Source organism: Podarcis erhardii (assembly GCF_964252035.2).
Source record: "Podarcis erhardii genome assembly, chromosome: 1".
Taxonomy (NCBI): Eukaryota; Metazoa; Chordata; class Lepidosauria; order Squamata; family Lacertidae; genus Podarcis; species Podarcis erhardii.
In genome coordinates, this window is record NC_138497.1 from 119,763,863 (window position 1) to 119,780,472 (window position 16,610).

General features: G+C 38.4%; 1 protein-coding gene and 1 pseudogene across 6 annotated transcripts in view; one reads left to right on the plus strand and one right to left on the minus strand.

Moving 5' to 3' along the window:
* The window catches only part of DYNC1I2 (dynein cytoplasmic 1 intermediate chain 2), a 35,916-nt gene that overhangs the window by 15,895 nt on the left and 3,411 nt on the right, over positions 1-16,610 (minus strand). For 2 of the 5 annotated variants that reach the window (XM_081875307.1, XM_081875308.1), the window contains exons 2-6: positions 16,080-16,197; positions 13,620-13,734; positions 8,870-9,014; positions 5,152-5,211; positions 3,445-3,560 (exon numbers count right to left, since the gene is read on the minus strand). In XM_081875307.1, the coding sequence (XP_081731433.1) occupies positions 3,445-3,560; positions 5,152-5,211; positions 8,870-9,014; positions 13,620-13,734; positions 16,080-16,187 (544 nt within the window). In that variant the 5' untranslated portion in view covers positions 16,188-16,197. The remainder of the gene's footprint in view (positions 1-3,444; positions 3,561-5,151; positions 5,212-8,869; positions 9,015-13,619; positions 13,735-16,079; positions 16,198-16,610) is intronic. The other 3 variants (XM_081875309.1, XM_081875310.1, XM_081875311.1) reach the window with 3 other exon arrangements.
* On the plus strand, positions 11,839-12,726 carry LOC309351770 (ubiquitin-associated and SH3 domain-containing protein B-like; annotated as a pseudogene). The gene has a single exon. The product of its transcript is annotated as a ubiquitin-associated and SH3 domain-containing protein B-like (transcript).

The window sequence follows — 16,610 nt, forward strand, 5'->3', positions numbered from 1 at the left end:
ACTCGTTCTGGATTTTGTTCAAGTCGAATTCTTGAGGAGTTCCTATTTCCAGCCTCACTTCTTTTGTTATTTTAGCCTATTTATTATTCCCTATCTAGGATTATTTCACATTCTTTTAAACCTTTCACTAAAAACTTTTAATAGCCACATAAGAACATAACAATGAGAAGTGGAGCTGTATGTCAAATCATTTTATTGATGAATATTCATTACACTATGCTAAGTGGTTAATTCTGTGTTTTTCCCTTGACAGAGGATCTAAGGTTATAAGGCAAGCATTAAATATGTGTAAAAGTAGTAGTTACTTCTTAAAATGCCAAATCCCTTGTCAATGAATGGTAAATTCAAGTTTAATGAACCAGTGAATTCTTACTTTGCGTTAACATCAAAATTGTGATGTATTTTGGCGAGATGGAAAGAAAAGCAGGGCTGTAAATTAGACAGCACCCAGCAATAACACTCAAGAGTGAAGTTCCAGTTGCCTGTGTAATCTGTTGCTGCAGAGTAGGTTAATCAAAGTTAAATCATCTGTGAAATGGGTGGCTTTTGTTAAGCTGAAGGTGTCTTCAGATCACATTTGCCATCTGTATTTCATTTTATATTTTAGGCAGGTACAAAGTCAAAAATATCTCTTAAAAACAGTTCCACTTGGGAAGTGTTGTGCTGTTCAGACATTATTTTTATTACACAAGCATCTGGGAACCCACATATTGAATTCTTATAGCTAAGACATACAAAGTTTGACAATATCAAAACATGATTTTATTTTTTAAATCAGAAATAGCAATGGGGAACCTGCAGCCTTCCAGACAGTGATAGAGAGACAGACAGCGCATTATGGAATCCTGCAATGAAACGAACTCTATCCATTTCTGGCTCTTGTCCCTGCTACCAGATTAAGCAACCCTTAACAGAAAAACATTCTCTGCCTCAGTGTCTCAATGATGGTGAGAAAAGTTGTTGAATTTGAACTGTATTGCTTAATATGGATGTAAAGAGCAGCACAATTTGTCTTATTTTCTTTCTTCTCTCATTATTTTAGAAGTTCTGAACATCAAAGTACTGACAGTGACACCCATCAGTAACACTGTAAAGAAACAACTACAGGTTTTCATTCAATAGTATCTGACTCTTACAGATATAAGTGAATAACTGGCAGGCCATCTGAAGTCACTCTGTATTCCCCAAAGATAAACATCAACACCCAAATCTCTAGGGACTATCGTAACCTGGACATGTATCCCTTATGTACTTTTCAGTTCAAAGCAAACAGCAGAAAGATGGGTTGGGAGGAGATCAACGTTATACTATACTGTATTTTGAGCTCACTTGACTATTCTACAACAGAACTTGGCACTGGCAATTAAGAGAAACAAGTATCTGCGCCACCTTTTATTCTCTCATTGCTTTGGAATTGTTTGCTCATATTCTGGGATTATTGAATCCTATTTCAAAAGCACATAGCTGGAAGAAGATACGCAAGTTTCGGTTAACACACAGTATTCTATCCAGAAATGTTATTTTACTGTGGGAGCACTCTAAGAAGAATTAGATGGACAGGCTGTGGTTAAGAACATAAGTATTGTCATACTGGGCTAGACCAATAGCCCATCTGCCCAACATTCTGTCTCCAACGGTGTCTAGAAATGGATGCTTGAGGATGTGTATAGAATAGAGCAATTATGGAGTGATTTCTCTCCAGTTGTTCATTTCTGGCATCCAACAGTCACAGACATACGAACACTGAGCATGAGATGATCACTAATGAACCTATCCTCCATGACTTTTCTAATCATTTTCAGATTCCAGAAAGAGATGGATCTTTACTTCTGTACCCAATTCTACAAGTTCCCCACGCACTGGGCACGATGCGCATCTTAATGCACCAATGCTGCTTCCTAGGTTTTCTATGGAAGATACAGAGAGATAGTACCATGTCCCATCTGTAACCTCTAAGGGTGGACATTTGCACAATTTGTTTGTTTTTGCATGAAATTACAGCATGGGCAAGGTTCAATTTCATTTGTAATTCTGACTGAAAACTAGTTCAGTCAAACTCAACTTCATGAAAAAGAAAACGAACCATCACTCTTGGTATTCATATACTCAAGTCAGATCTGTTCACATGAGACAAGCAGAAGAAAAGTATCATCATGGAATTAAACTGCACCCAATTAAGCAGATGTCTCAATGATGGAGAAAGCACATGACCTTATACCTCTAAATGAAAACTCTAGCTACAGAACCAAATGAAGTCAAAACTATAGAAGTGTCTTCATTAATCAACATTTTCTACAGATGCAGTTTGAGCTAGCCTGTCTTCTTTTAAAGCTGAAATCCTAAGTATGTTTCCTTTCATTAAAACTCACTTTGTAAATTCTTTGAACTAAAAGACAGGACAGTGTTTTTTATAATAAGAATACAAAGCTGAAAAGGAATGAACTGCAGCTAAAATATTATGTTCATTTTTCACATGGTCTAGTCCTTCCCATGCCCACCCCCCAATATTATTAAAAGGGTCTCTTCTCCAGAGAGTAGCTGCAAGTAGTGAGGCAGAAAAAGGTCCTCCCTTTAATCTGAAATCTTAGACACAGTACTGCGCCCACAGCTCGGAAACTGCTTGCGCTAATGAAATTCCCTGTCACAAAATGCGCCTAGAACAATGGGAGTTTCGAACACTGCACTGTAACAAGAGCTTCAGAAAAGTCACAGTGTCTGGCTCTCACTGTTACGTGTAAATGCCTTCTTTGCATTCGTTATCATAATTAGTTCCACTGTTTACACCTTATGTAAAAGAAACAGAAAGTATTATTCATCTTTGAAGGATATATTTTAATTGATAAAAGAGAACGTCGTTAAAATAAGTAGGTTTGGATCCAGATGTGCCCTCCACAATTAAAAGGGCTCATTCTGCTCATAGGAAACCAGGATCCAGTGGAGACTCCTTGCTGGAGGAAGATGGTGGATCAGTGATTTTCACCAAGTGCTCTTTCCTATTGCAGCCCCTCACACTGTTCTTGAAAGATTCTCCTCCTTCAACTCTTTGGATCAGGTTTTCACAGCCCTAACTTCATAACTTCAAATGGCTCGATCACCCAACAACATTGTGACACCAGGTGATTGACAAGTGAGCAGCCCTGCACACCTGTCAATTCTGGCCCATGAGAATAAATTTTTATTAGGATTCAGTCCATGGAGCCTAAAAAAGTCCCAAATCTGGATGCAACTTGTAGAGTTAAGGAACAGACCATCTAACAAATAAGCCAATATTCTATCAAACCCCAAAGTCACATGCAAAAATGGTAATTTCTTGTCCTGCAAACATTTCTATTCCTGTATTTTCACAAAATAAGTTTTGGAATTTTCCCCTGTGGCATGACCCATCTCACCCTCTTCATGCGGGGTTTTTAAAACAAAGGAATAGGAAGAGTAAGTCATATTCACCTTCTTTCGGCTGAGTCATAACTGGTGTTTGGGTCTCCTTTGTGTATGTGACCATTTCTCGAGGAGGAAAGTCAACTTGTGTAATTTTAGACATTGCAAGTTTAATAGGTCCACGTCTAAAAAAAATGATGGAGAAAGTTATAATGCAACTACAATTCATGCAACTTACATAGAACAAATTTGTGGAAAGTCAGACAATCCATCATCTCTATATAACAAGTATTAAATTTAACTACTGCTGAATTATACATCTTTTTATTTTAAAATAAAAAGCCAGCACAGAAGGGGAAACAAAGGAAAGTAAATAAAATGTCAAGAAACTGATTTGTTTGTTATGCTGCTTTTTCAGATGGCAGAAACGCTAGCCCATATAACTGGTATGCACTGAGTTTTAAACAAATTTCCTCCATAAACAACAGTAGGAACCTCCTCAGATTCCCGTGCTGCAGTCCACTCCATTCAGTAGTGTACTCCAGCCCCCATGAGAAGCTTTTTAGGGATGGGAAAGCTACATTCTGCCCACTTCATTTGAACAGCATGCCTCTGGACCAAGCCAATGTAAAATGTGTGAATTCTGTGCCAATGCAACACAACTGCAATTTAACTTGCAGAAAACTGTGTTACCATCTTGAATTAATATAATGCAGTTAAGAAAACAATATGTTGCAATACCTCAGCAATCACCAATTGGCAAAATTCCCAGGGAACTATTTGACCGAGATCAGGAGTGGCTAACATTTTTTGGCTAAGGGTCATATTCACCCTTGACCAACCTTCCAGGGGCTGCATGCCAGTGGTGTGTATGGCCAAGAGAGTACAACTACCCCACACTTGCAAGCACCTCTCACATGCAAACCAGCACACAGTCCCTCCTTCTCGTCTGATCTGTGCAGACTAGTTGAGGAAGGTTACTGCTCCTTCCCAGGTCATCAAATGACCAGTCTGATTGTGTGGAGGGAACAATTTGCATCCCTCCTCAAGGAGCTCTCTATCCAAGGCCCAGCTCTGAGTCTACTTTAAAACTTACTTACTGCCAAAAATTTTGGAGCACTTGATCCAGCCTATGGGCTAGCCACCCCTGATCTAGATATATGTACATTAACGCCTATGTTTTCACTCAATGAGTAAGGCAAACCCCCCAAATTACTGGCCCTCTTCCCTTATTATAAAAATACAACATATTTCCCCCCCAAAGTGCCCAAAGCAAGCCACATACATTATCTCAATAATCCTGTAAGACCAGTATTATTGCTTTATCAAAGGTATGTAGAGACTTAGACAAGGCATTCATGACTAACGACTTGACATGGATGTCATAAAGTCATTAAAAAAATAATAATTACGAGAATATTTAGTATATTAGTAAATTAAAAGTCTTTAGAAAATTAGTTGCATTAAGATGCTGAATATAAATTCAGAGGTTGCAATCCAGAAATGTACATGCGCCAGATCAAATTTGTTCAGTCATATAACGAACAGCTCTCTCCAAACACAAAACCTTTTTCTGGTTTAACATACTGTTTGTGGAAGCTGATGATCAATAAACTGCACAACATACATCACTTTCACTTAATGATTGGGATGCAACCTTAAACGCATAGCTAAAATTGTTTTACATATTATATTTTAAGACGTGAAATAGTTTGGCTTATATAAAAGACAATCATTACAACAAAGATGGAAGATAAAAAAAAATCTCTGCTATACCCCAGATCGGAATCAGAGTGAAGCTGTAGAACTGATGGATCAGTATCCCAATGCAGCGTCCTGACAACACAGGTTGAAGAACAACCATGCAGCATTAGCAAAAAAGGCCAGAGATTAGTGAAGCAAATACATTCTATTAAATGTTAAAAGCTATTGGAAGCTACAATAATATCATGGCTTCAGATATTTTAAAAGTGCCAGAAATATCAGTTAGTGGAAATTGAGTGGACATTCAGCGCTACTACAACAATACATGCATCATACCAATTAAAATAGAAACATACAGTTCAGAACAATTAGTAGAGCGACAGCATTCTGTTGATCAATCAGTAAGACTAATTAAAACCTTTTTACTCGGCTAAAACTGAGGTTTTAAAAAATGTAATTGTTTTTAATTTAAATATAAGATTTTAATTCAACACCTGTGGAAGGTAGGTATTTCCTTAGAAGACACGCCCCCCTTATTTCCCACACGGAAGAAATGGCTTTTCTTAGATAGATGTGCATGTCTTGCATCAGGTCCTAACAAAGAGCAGGGTTCTTTACCCTCAGATCTTTTATGCACATGCAAATGTATGCAAATTTAAAAGTTATACACTGAATCACCTAACACTTCTTTAAATAGGTGACAGCCCCTGTATTTAGAAATGCATTCAGTCAAGGATAAGCTTTGACTTATCTTAAGAGTTTATTAACACTATACAGCTACATAGATTTAGTGGTGTCACCCGAGATCCAGTTTGTTAACATACTGTGATCTTGCCCGAAGCATTAAATATGTTCAGGAAATTGTCATATTGGTAAAGGAAATGAGTCAACACATAAACCTTTGGGTGCAGGAAAAAGCGCTTTTCCACTGGGATATACTGCTGCTAGTGTTTCCAAGATGTGACATTGCTATAATTATGGGTTAAGCACTGCCTTGGGCTTATGTCATTTAATTTTAAGCCAACTCAAGACAGTCAATGTTGCAGCACTCAGCAAGTTAAGCAGTGCAGTACTAACTATGTTTACTCAGAAGTAAGTCTGCTGAATTTGAGATTTACTTTCTTGTAAGTAGGTTTAAGACAACAACCATTTAGAAAATATTTCAAGTTGCAACTATATAGTATATAGAGCAGCACACCAAGCATTAGCTTTAACCTACATAAATAAAATTGTATACATTTTAGTCTTGTGGCCTACTAGAATGCTAGAAAATGCTAGAATGGTAGAAAAGCAAAGCAAATATAAATAAACACACATATCAGATGTTCTAATGACTAACCACATTCAAAATTCTGAATAAAGAAGTTTGTCTTTTGATAAGTAATTAAGTTGCTTTCATGAAACTCGAAAATCATTTCAGATAGATTTTGCATTAAAATACCTAGTCTACTGTTCACTATAAATTCATTACTCCAATTATTTATTAAATTTAATTCATACCCCTCTTTTCTACAACAGGATGCACCAAAGCAGCACACAAAAATAAAATCACCAGCAATCCAACAAAATATTAATAATGTAGAAGTGCAACAAAAGAATAACAAGTTTACAAAATAGCAGAGCGCTAGCATTAAAAATTCACCTGAATGAATAGATCTTCAAAACTTGCCTAAAGCAGACAAAAGGGAACCTAATGGTTTTCCCAGGGAGGAAATTCTAGTTTTGGTACCATAGCAAAAAAGGCCCTGTCCTGCTGCTGGAAGGATGGAGAACAGGGCATCTGAAGGCAATCTTAGGACTCAGGCAGCTTTGTATGGAAGAACATACATCTGGAGATAACTCTTAACCCCCTGGGACCAGGTACAAGATTTCTTCCACTTGCACAAGCACTGGATAACTCACAGAACATCCCCTTCCTCTCCTGGCCCCTGCACCCCCCTGCATCTGCTCTGAAGGGTCCCTCAACTCTCCAGAGCATTGCAGGGGGTTCCAGGGGTGAAGAGAGAAAGTGTTATTCACACTGTGTGAATGAAACTGTGTTCCACCCATCCATAGACACAGTTGGCTAGAACTCTTAATCAACACCATTTATTGGGTGAAGCCCATGATGGAAGACCTGGTATTCATATAATTCTCATGGCAGGGAAGTCACAGAAGCACAGCTGCTCTTTTATACACCACCAAATGTAATACGAGAATCCCCAAACTACGCAGGAGAAGCCACCAGATGGGCTTCTCCTGTATGATCCAGAAATTCTCATGCAATCCTTCTGGCACATGAAGGACTGGTGCTACTGTGGCTCCCTCATTGCCAGATGATTGTGGAATTTACAAAGTATACGTTCTGTCCCCTAGGTGCTTAACCTAAAGATACACTTCCTTATTTTCCAATAGAAAGTGGAACTCAACCCTATTTTGAGGGCTCAGGTCAGATATACCATCATTTTTCTTTTTTTCAAAACAAAGTAAGTTTCTTAAATGGCAGAAATGAAGCCCACAGTCACAACTGAACTACTACACTACAAGTGATTTCCATCTGCACATGACTGCACCCAACCACATGTTGATGGTAAACTAAGGCTATCTATGACCATATGAATTAATACAGAATGACACAGTTTCTCTTACTGGTGACCCACCAGGAGGCAATATCTAGTAGTGAAATGATACTTCCATTTCAACTTAAGACTGTATGTTCCATGTACATGGATACAGCCAAGAAAGCCAATCCTAAATTCTCACAATACCGATTTTTAGGAAGAGACTGGGCTCTTCAGGGAGATAATTTACACCCTAATGTAGGCCAGTTTAACCTGACTCATGGCACTGATGATCTTGACATCTGCTCAAAATACCAATGCTCAGCCCATAAGCATGTCTGTACATGTGTGCACCCCCCACCAGTGATGATATAGCAATCCCAGGGTAAAATGAATAACTATCAGAACATTCCTGAGAGATATATTTGAGCATACAGAGTAATAAGCTGAATTTAAAAACAAGAAGCAAGAAACAATGAACTGGGGTGCAGCATTGGATAAACACTGGCTAAGTGAACTATGTGATTTATTAAAGTATTTTAGAATTAAAAATATGGTACAATCCCTCCCTCCTTAGTACAGTGGTGCCTCGCAAGACGAAATTAATCCGTTCCGTGAGGCTCTTCGTATAGCGGTTTTTTCGTCTTGCGAAGCAAGCCCATTGACAGCTTAGCGGATTAGCGCTATTAGCGGTTTAGCGGCTTTTAGCGGATCAGCTGATAAGCGGCTTAGGGCTTAGGAAAAGGGGGGGGAAGGGGGAAAACCCCGCAGGAACTCGCAAGACATTTTCATCTTGCGAAGCAAGCCCACAGGGAAATTCGTTTTGCGAAGTGCCTCCAAAACGGAAAACCCTTTCGTCTAGCGGGTTTTCCGTCTTGCGGGGCACCACTGTATATGGAAATTGCTCATTACTTAGAACCAGATGCTGGCACACTGCCCACTTCCTCATCTAACCCTTCCTCTGTAACCAAAGATTTCATCCAAGAGTTTTGGTAAACTTTAAAGTACGTTCTTGGGTAGAGACTTGGACTAGAAAGAGAAGGCTAGATGGGGAAATAGGAAATCACACCAGCCCCTCATTCTGAGGAGAGGGTTCTGCTGGGTCCTATGACATGTTTGGAGAGATTGTGCCATACCTTTAAAGCAGAAAATTATTTTTTCAGTAACGTTAACACTTGTCAATTTTAATACTGTACTGCATTTTTGAGACCCCAACATATTTAATCTGGAAATCTTTTAAGAAAACATACCTAGAACCAACAGCACCATCACCAGAATCTTGGCTTCCAGCCTCACTTGGTGTGCTCACAGATTTCGAAGATGGAGACATAGGAGGAGGGACTAAATAGTGAAACAGACAGGTATCCGCTGTTACTAGTCGTAGAGGTTGCACAGCTTAGGATGTTTCCAAATTAATTTAACATGGAAGCATTAAAAAAGTGATGGTAAACAAAAAATAAAATAAAATGGATGAAAATGAATAATAGAAAAAAAGGGGAAAAGACAATGTTAACATATCATGCTGGAGACCCATGCAGTTTTTAGCATTTAATGCATTTTGGGGTTATGTAGCAAGTATACTTTATACAAAATGCTGGGATAATAAGGATTCTACAGTTTAATACTTTGCTAAAAAACTGTTATTCAGAAACTGAAATATGTTATTAAAATTTACACAATGAATTTGGGGTTGTTATATCTTATAATACCAATTATTATTGGAGCAGGGGTGAGAAGTTTGTTTACAACATTTTGTGATACAAATTTAGTGCAACTGGAATGGTAAATGAGAAGCAGCAGCATGCAACCTAAAACATGTGCCTATCAATTAATTATGCTTGTGCAACATCCAATAAAGATATACAAGTTTTAATGTCTCTACATTGGTTTTTATCCAGATCTGCATTTTTCAGAGCCAAATATCCCCACAATAAGTAATTTTGTTTTCACTGAGGATAAATGGGAGTGTGTATTGAGCTGGATTCAGACTTTCCATGAGAAGAATTCAGCTTACAGGATGCTTCTGCTGGAGGAAGGAGAGGCAATTTTCAGACTCGTTCTTTGTTCTGTTGACCCCAGAAAAGCTACTCTGGAGGATTTGGGGACCCTCCAAAATAGAAAGGGAAGGTGGCATTGACAAATAAAGCTTTCCCCCCATCTCCCATAACCCACATGGTAAATCTCAGGCAGTTCTGATTGGAAAAGGGAAACTCAAAAGCCAGTCAATCAATAAACATTATGCTGAGGCAGTTGAACTGATATACAGATTTCTTATTTGAATTATACAAAGGAATTAAAAGTGTTCCAATTGCAGATATAATTGCTGATTATAAGAAATATTTTCAGAAAGGGGAAGGACAGAATGTCTTATCCTACAGCACTATATTAAAAATCATATGCCTTGCTACTCGTCACTGCTCAGTGTCTTCAAAATATGAAAATATAAGCTTTGGAAATGGAAAAGTATTTTTAATAAAACACATTAATCCTTCTATAGGACTAGTAAAATCAAAACATTGTTTTTAAATGAACTGCTATTTTCATGTTATTTTAAAAGAATGTGCACTAACATTTAGTCCTGGAGACAGACACAACCCATTATTTGATTAATCTAAGAGGGGCATGCTGAATCAAGTTCTTTGTTATGTTTTTAACTAGTTGCTACTGCCATCTATTGGTTGTTAAACAGGATGATGGTTTAGAACAGAGCTTTCCAAACTGTATGTTGTGACAGTGTGTGTAGGTGTGTCGCGCAAAAGCTCCCCACACTCCTTCCAGGGCAGCTGGAAAGTGGTTAGTTTAACCTCCTGTTTGCTAGTAAAAGTGAATTACTGTGTCATGAAATGATGCATGTCTAAAAAGTGTGTCATCAACATGAAAGGTTTCGAAAGCTCTGGTTTAGAACCTTCAAATATTGTAGGTGCCTTTTTCTATTAGAGGAAACTATAGTATTTCCTCCAATAAAGTAGTTTACATGTAATATTGATTAGGAAGCAAATAGCTTCCAATTCAGTGAGACTGAGCCAGAGTAGAGAATGGTAGAATAGATTAAACCACTGCAGACAACAGATCGGAAACATGGAGTTGTGCCCAAAAATGTTATCACATTCACACAACAACTTCCACTTGTACAACAAAAATTCTCTTCCAACTCCTCTCCCCACATGCACCTCACGCTCCCAAGTCTGCTCCAGAAAGTTGGACCCCTATAGCCGATTATTTTGTGGAGGGAGTCTTCTACTGCACAAGTGAAATTCCTTGCATGAACAGAACAACTTGGGCACAACCCATGAATTTTAAATGCTCCCCTATGCAAGAATTTCCCTGCTGTTCAGACCACTCCACAGTGTGGTTGCTTTCCATCTGCATGTCTTTCCCTTTAATGATCGGGAAGTATTTTTAAAATGTGATCACTCACCTATAGTCTGAAGTGGTTTAATCTGTCCTACCTCCTCAGAAGCCTATTACTATTTACCTCATAAATACAATTAGAACTGGTCTGTTAATGAAGCAAAACTGAACATACTCTACTTAAGCTGAATTAGTAGCCGATTAATAAAATTAATAAATAATAATAAAATTAGCTCATCGTTTTTTGAACAAGGAGAGTTTGCCAATTCAAACATTAAATCAAAATGATCAAAGCATAACAAAACTGGTGACTAAGCCCAACTGAACAAAATAGGACTTACTCCTGTTAATAAAATGGTATGATCAGTTACGATCCAGTGCCAAATATTATAATCTTCACAGGAGCACCAAAGATTAAGGTCCTTCCTGCACTACCAGCCCTGAAATTTTGGAAGCAGTTTCCAACAAAAGCGCCAATGAAGTTATATTTGATAAAAGTATGGCTACCAAGTTATACTAGTGTCTTTTCCTTTTCAAAATATTCCCATCAGCAGTGTTAAAGGCTATTTGGTATTTGGAAATACAGTGGTACCTCGGGTTAAGTACTTAATTCGTTCTGGAGGTCCGTTCTTAACCTGAAACTGTTCTTAACCTGAAGCACCGCTTTAGCTAATGGGGCTTCCTCCTGCGGCTGTTCTTATCCTGAAGCAAAGTTCTTAACCTGAAGCACTATTTCAGGGTTAGTGGAGCGTGTAACCTGAAGCGTATGTAACCTGAAGCGTATGTAACCCGAGGTACCAGTGTACATTAGCTTGAAAAGTAGACATAAACAAAAGGAGGCTGCCTCAGTTATACTACTGCACTAAAAATGTTTATGTCACAGCCAGATCGCCCGCACACCCAAGGAGTCAAGGAATCACATCCAAGGAATCACCTTGTCAAGGAGGACAGCACCGAGGTCCTCAATAAATTTGCTGCAGACTTTGCTATGGAAGCCACTTCTAAAGCCGATGTTCACGTGGAACCCCACAAGAAGTAGCTCCACGTCACACTGGCCTATCACTTCCAAGCCAGCCCCTTGCCGATGCTCGAGAAGTTAGCTCAGAGCATAGATGTCAAGCTGGGCTGCGACTGGATGGCTGCAATATTCTCCTAGGATCTTAGATTTGCCAATCATGAGACCCTCCAGGTGATCTACCCATACACCCCGCAGAATGATGATGAGCTGGAGCTTGTCCCAAGGGACTTCATGTCTCCTGTGGAGCAGGTCACCACCAGCAAAGGCTGGATTTATGGCTCTTCACTTGTGACAGGGTGCTATGGACTGCTGCCCAAGAATTACATCACCAAAGCAGATGAGTGCGGCACGTGGGTGTTCTATGGGTCATATGCCATTCTAAATGCTAATTCATCCCTCTCCCTCCTGATGTTCACTGACGGAGTGGTGGATCGAAGACTGCAGGAGGATCAAGAACCAGGGGATACTGGGCCCCTCACAATCTTCTGCCAGAGTATGCAGCCCTTAAGGATCACCAACCCACCTGGGCCACAGAAGAGGCGCCTTTTCGTTTGCCGACAAGGCAAAAGGATGGATGTTGTGTTTGGGAAATACTGGCTCTCACTGTTTGATGCCGAAGGAAGGTACATGCGGACAAAATATTTATTTTGTACTGGTTAGGAAGCTGCCCTATTCCAAGAGAAGAACTGAAAAAGTATCATATCTATGCAGGGTAGGCTTTTTATCTAATCTTTTGCAATGTTGCAATGCCCCCTTGTGGCAGAGTTATCGTCTCCTTTTTATATGCCTACAGATAGCTTAAAAGAAACCATTAAAAGTTTTAGCAACTTAAAAGGAAAATTACTAGAAGTACTTTGAAAATACTCTCCTTTAAGCATTATGGCATCTGTAATATTAACTACAAATATATGTTCAGTGTAGGAAGATATTCCTGTTTCTACTTGCTAAATCCGCAGATAGTTTAAGACATCCTGCTTGAACACTTTTTTAAAGGGTACTTTAAGAAATAACAGAAACGTTGGCTTGAATCTTGAATTCCCACAAGCAGAACTCCACTCATGGGATACTCCCATAAGAGGAAGGAAAGAGGCAATTTCCTCCAATTTCACCCAGCAGAACTGTTCTGCCAGGCCAGGAGACCCTCCGGAACATCATGGGAAGTGTCATGGGAGGGTACTGGGCAAAGGGAGAAATGGACAAAAAAAAGCCACCGCCACCATTCTTCCAGAGGAAGCCTCTCTGGGGAACCCTGCACCCAATCCATACATTACATTTTTTTATATTTTAGAAATATAGTGTGAATAAATTAAACAAATCCAGCTTTGGATGCCTTCATATTACTTTCATATCTCAGATACTTTAGCATTTAGTTTTATAGGACAATTTTAAAGCTCTGGGATTATGCTCCAAATATTGTAACAATAAATGATCAAATTATACTTATCTGCGTATGGCCATATTTAAAATCAGATATAAGCAATAAGTTACGAGAAGCATCACAAGAAAAGCTGTGGCAATAATGAACATACAACAGATACATGCATATGTGAGTAACAACTTTCATGCTAATACAAGTACCACTAAGGTGGTGGTGAGAGATATTCATGATAAATTTTCTTTATAACTCTTACCCATAGGAGCATCTGGCGTTAAACCCATGCTCTGAAGCAAGGCTTCAGCTTCCCGTCTCTTCTTTTCAAGGTCAGACTCATCTTGTACAGGAAGAGCTTCTTTCTTCTGATCAGTCTATATATTTTTTAAAAAATAACAAGTTATGTGACAGTGCATACTTTCACATACCACTTGTTTTATGTGCAAGGAAAAGGTATTAAAAGAAAAATTACTTCATTTCATAGAAATGGGATACAGGTAATATTAATTGCATCTATATTTCACTGATAAAGTCAGTGAGGAAGAATTGTGCCAGCTCTAGCCATTTCTTGGTCACAACACAGAGCAAGGCAAATGTGGATAGGGGTAGGAACTTAAGCTTATTACTGTAGCAAGTTCCCGAAGACCCACAAATGGCCTAAGGGTCTAGCCTAAAATCAGTCAATGGCAGGAGGATATAGCTCAATGAAAATATCAACCAAGTCTGTGGCAGGTGTGAAAAAATATGATTTCCATGTTAATGAGTAAATATAAAACAGCCAATATTTTTTAAAAATCCACCCCCACTCTGTGATTTCTGGACGTTGTTTGTTTCTTTTTTAAGGCCAAATCTACAAGAAAAAGCTCATCTAAATGGTCTCAATCCTAATCGCCAGCTATGGCATTTAACATTAGTGAATACTTTAAAGATATTGATGTTAGCCTTTGCATTCCAGAGATTTATGCAAATTCAAAGATCCGTGATATTATATATTTACCAAAAAGCGAGTTGTATCAAACAGAACCATTAGAAAACAGCCAGCTACTTTTCTGTAACCATAGTCTTGCATTGTACTGAGAAAAAATTTAGCTTCTAATTGACATATCTGGATTGTTCAATCACATAGTGCTCTGAGATATCTGACAACTGTACAGTTCAACTACACAGAAGTTACATTCAAGATTGTTGGTTCATCAAAGCTTAACTTCAGCATGTCTTAAATGCTTTGCTGAAATAGAGCCAAGATTCATACCAGCTGCTTGTCAAAAACCTACACATCATCTTTGCCAATTGTGCACTTAAGGCAGTGTTTGTACCAACTTCCAATTTCCCAGTATATGAAGACTGCAAAGTAACTGGCTAAAGATCAAGAAAGTACTAAAATGGCACTGCATTCTTATTTTTATTTAATACATATATAAGGCATCTTTTCTCCAAGGGCCTCAAACTGGCATATGTCACTCTCCCTCCTTTTTAAAAAACCCTGTGAGGCAAGTTCGGCTGAGAGATAATAAATGGCTCAACGTCAGCCAGGTGAAATGTATAGCTGTTCAGGAGTTTAAATCTTAGTGTTCTCGGTTCTAATCCAAAATTCTAACCATAACACACTAATTTTATTTAGAACTTTTTGTGAAACATAAAAAAGTCAACTTAAGATTAAACCAGAATGATTTAAGGTGATTTTAGATACTGTCCTCGTCTTTGGGTCTTAACAAAATATTTCCACTTTGAACTGTTTTCCTGTGCTTGTACACCAAAATTCCAAAAATAGTACAACACTGATTAGAATGGTTTAAATATGCATTTTTTAATTCCAAAAATAGTACAACACTGATTAGAATGGTTTAAATATGCATTTTTTTAATTTTTCCAGTATTGCTAAATCATTACCATAGGGTCCAATTACACCACACACACCCAATATTGGCATGCCAGAGGAATACCAAAAATAAGAGTATCATAGAATTGTAGAGTTGGCAGGGACTGCAAGGATCATCTACTCTAATGCAAGAATCTTTTACCCAACATGGGCCTCAAACCCACAAACCTGATATTAAGTGTCTCAGGCTCAACTGACTGAGCCATCCCAGAGAAGAATGCTGGACCGTTTTTTCTTTCTTTTTACGATCTTAATACTTCAGAATGCATATGCTGTTGCACAAGCATACCACAGCATTAAAATGCCTCGAAGAATAAATGAACTGCCTTTGGTAATGCCACTAGAGAAAAACCTTCCCTTACAGGAAGATGAGCCATGCCAGGTAGTGTTCTCATAACCTGATGGCTACTAAACTAAGCTGCTACTGGAGCAGTCTATGAACAGGACAGAAGTAAGACTATGCTTGGAGTACAAAGCCAAGCTTCATGATAACAGTACAGATGCAGACAGCTTCTACCACCCAACGTGCCACATAACTGTCATCTTTCATCCACTACAGATATAGTCATCAGATAACATACATTTTAATGAATATCCAGTTAAAAGAATGAAGCTATTTTCAATGATTTTTTTAGCATGTAACACACATGCTTGGATCACACAAATGCTAAACCACAATTTAGCATTATATGTATGTGCTTCTGTGAGCTGAAACAAAACCTTGGCCTCCTCACATGTAGGGACGAGTGAAGCAGGTGAATAAAGCGCCTTTGTTTATTTATCTCAATATATTAAGCTGGGATACAATCATCTCACAGATGTAATTTGAAAAGTTCTTACTTCCTTTTTCTTTCGCTCTTCCTCTTTTCTCTTCTTCTCCTCTCTGATTTGGGCCAAGCGTTGTTTTTTACGCTCCAGCTCAGCCTTCAGCTCACTTTTATCAGACATGATTAGAATCCTGTCAACAAAATAAAGATTACATGAAGAATTTTATATATATAAATGAAAGGCCCTTATGCAAATCTATCATAAATAAATTCCCTAGAATAAATGTATGCTCATATGAAAAACCTTAACCTCTCTTGGAAGACATATATTATGTACCAAAAGTAGACTCAATTTTTGCATTCCAAAGACTAGAACAGGGGATGGAAAACCTATGGCCCTCAATACATTGCTGGACTCAAATTTCAGAAATCCTCAGCTAGCATTGCCAATGGTCAGAGATGGTGGGAAGGTTAGCCACCCCTGGTCTAAGCTTTCTGCTAAAAGCGAAATAGAGGGGGTTATAATGCAGTATATCCTTTTCAAACAGGTTGTATTTGTTTATTTACAACTGAGAAATGCAAACCAAACTCTGCAGATACTCCT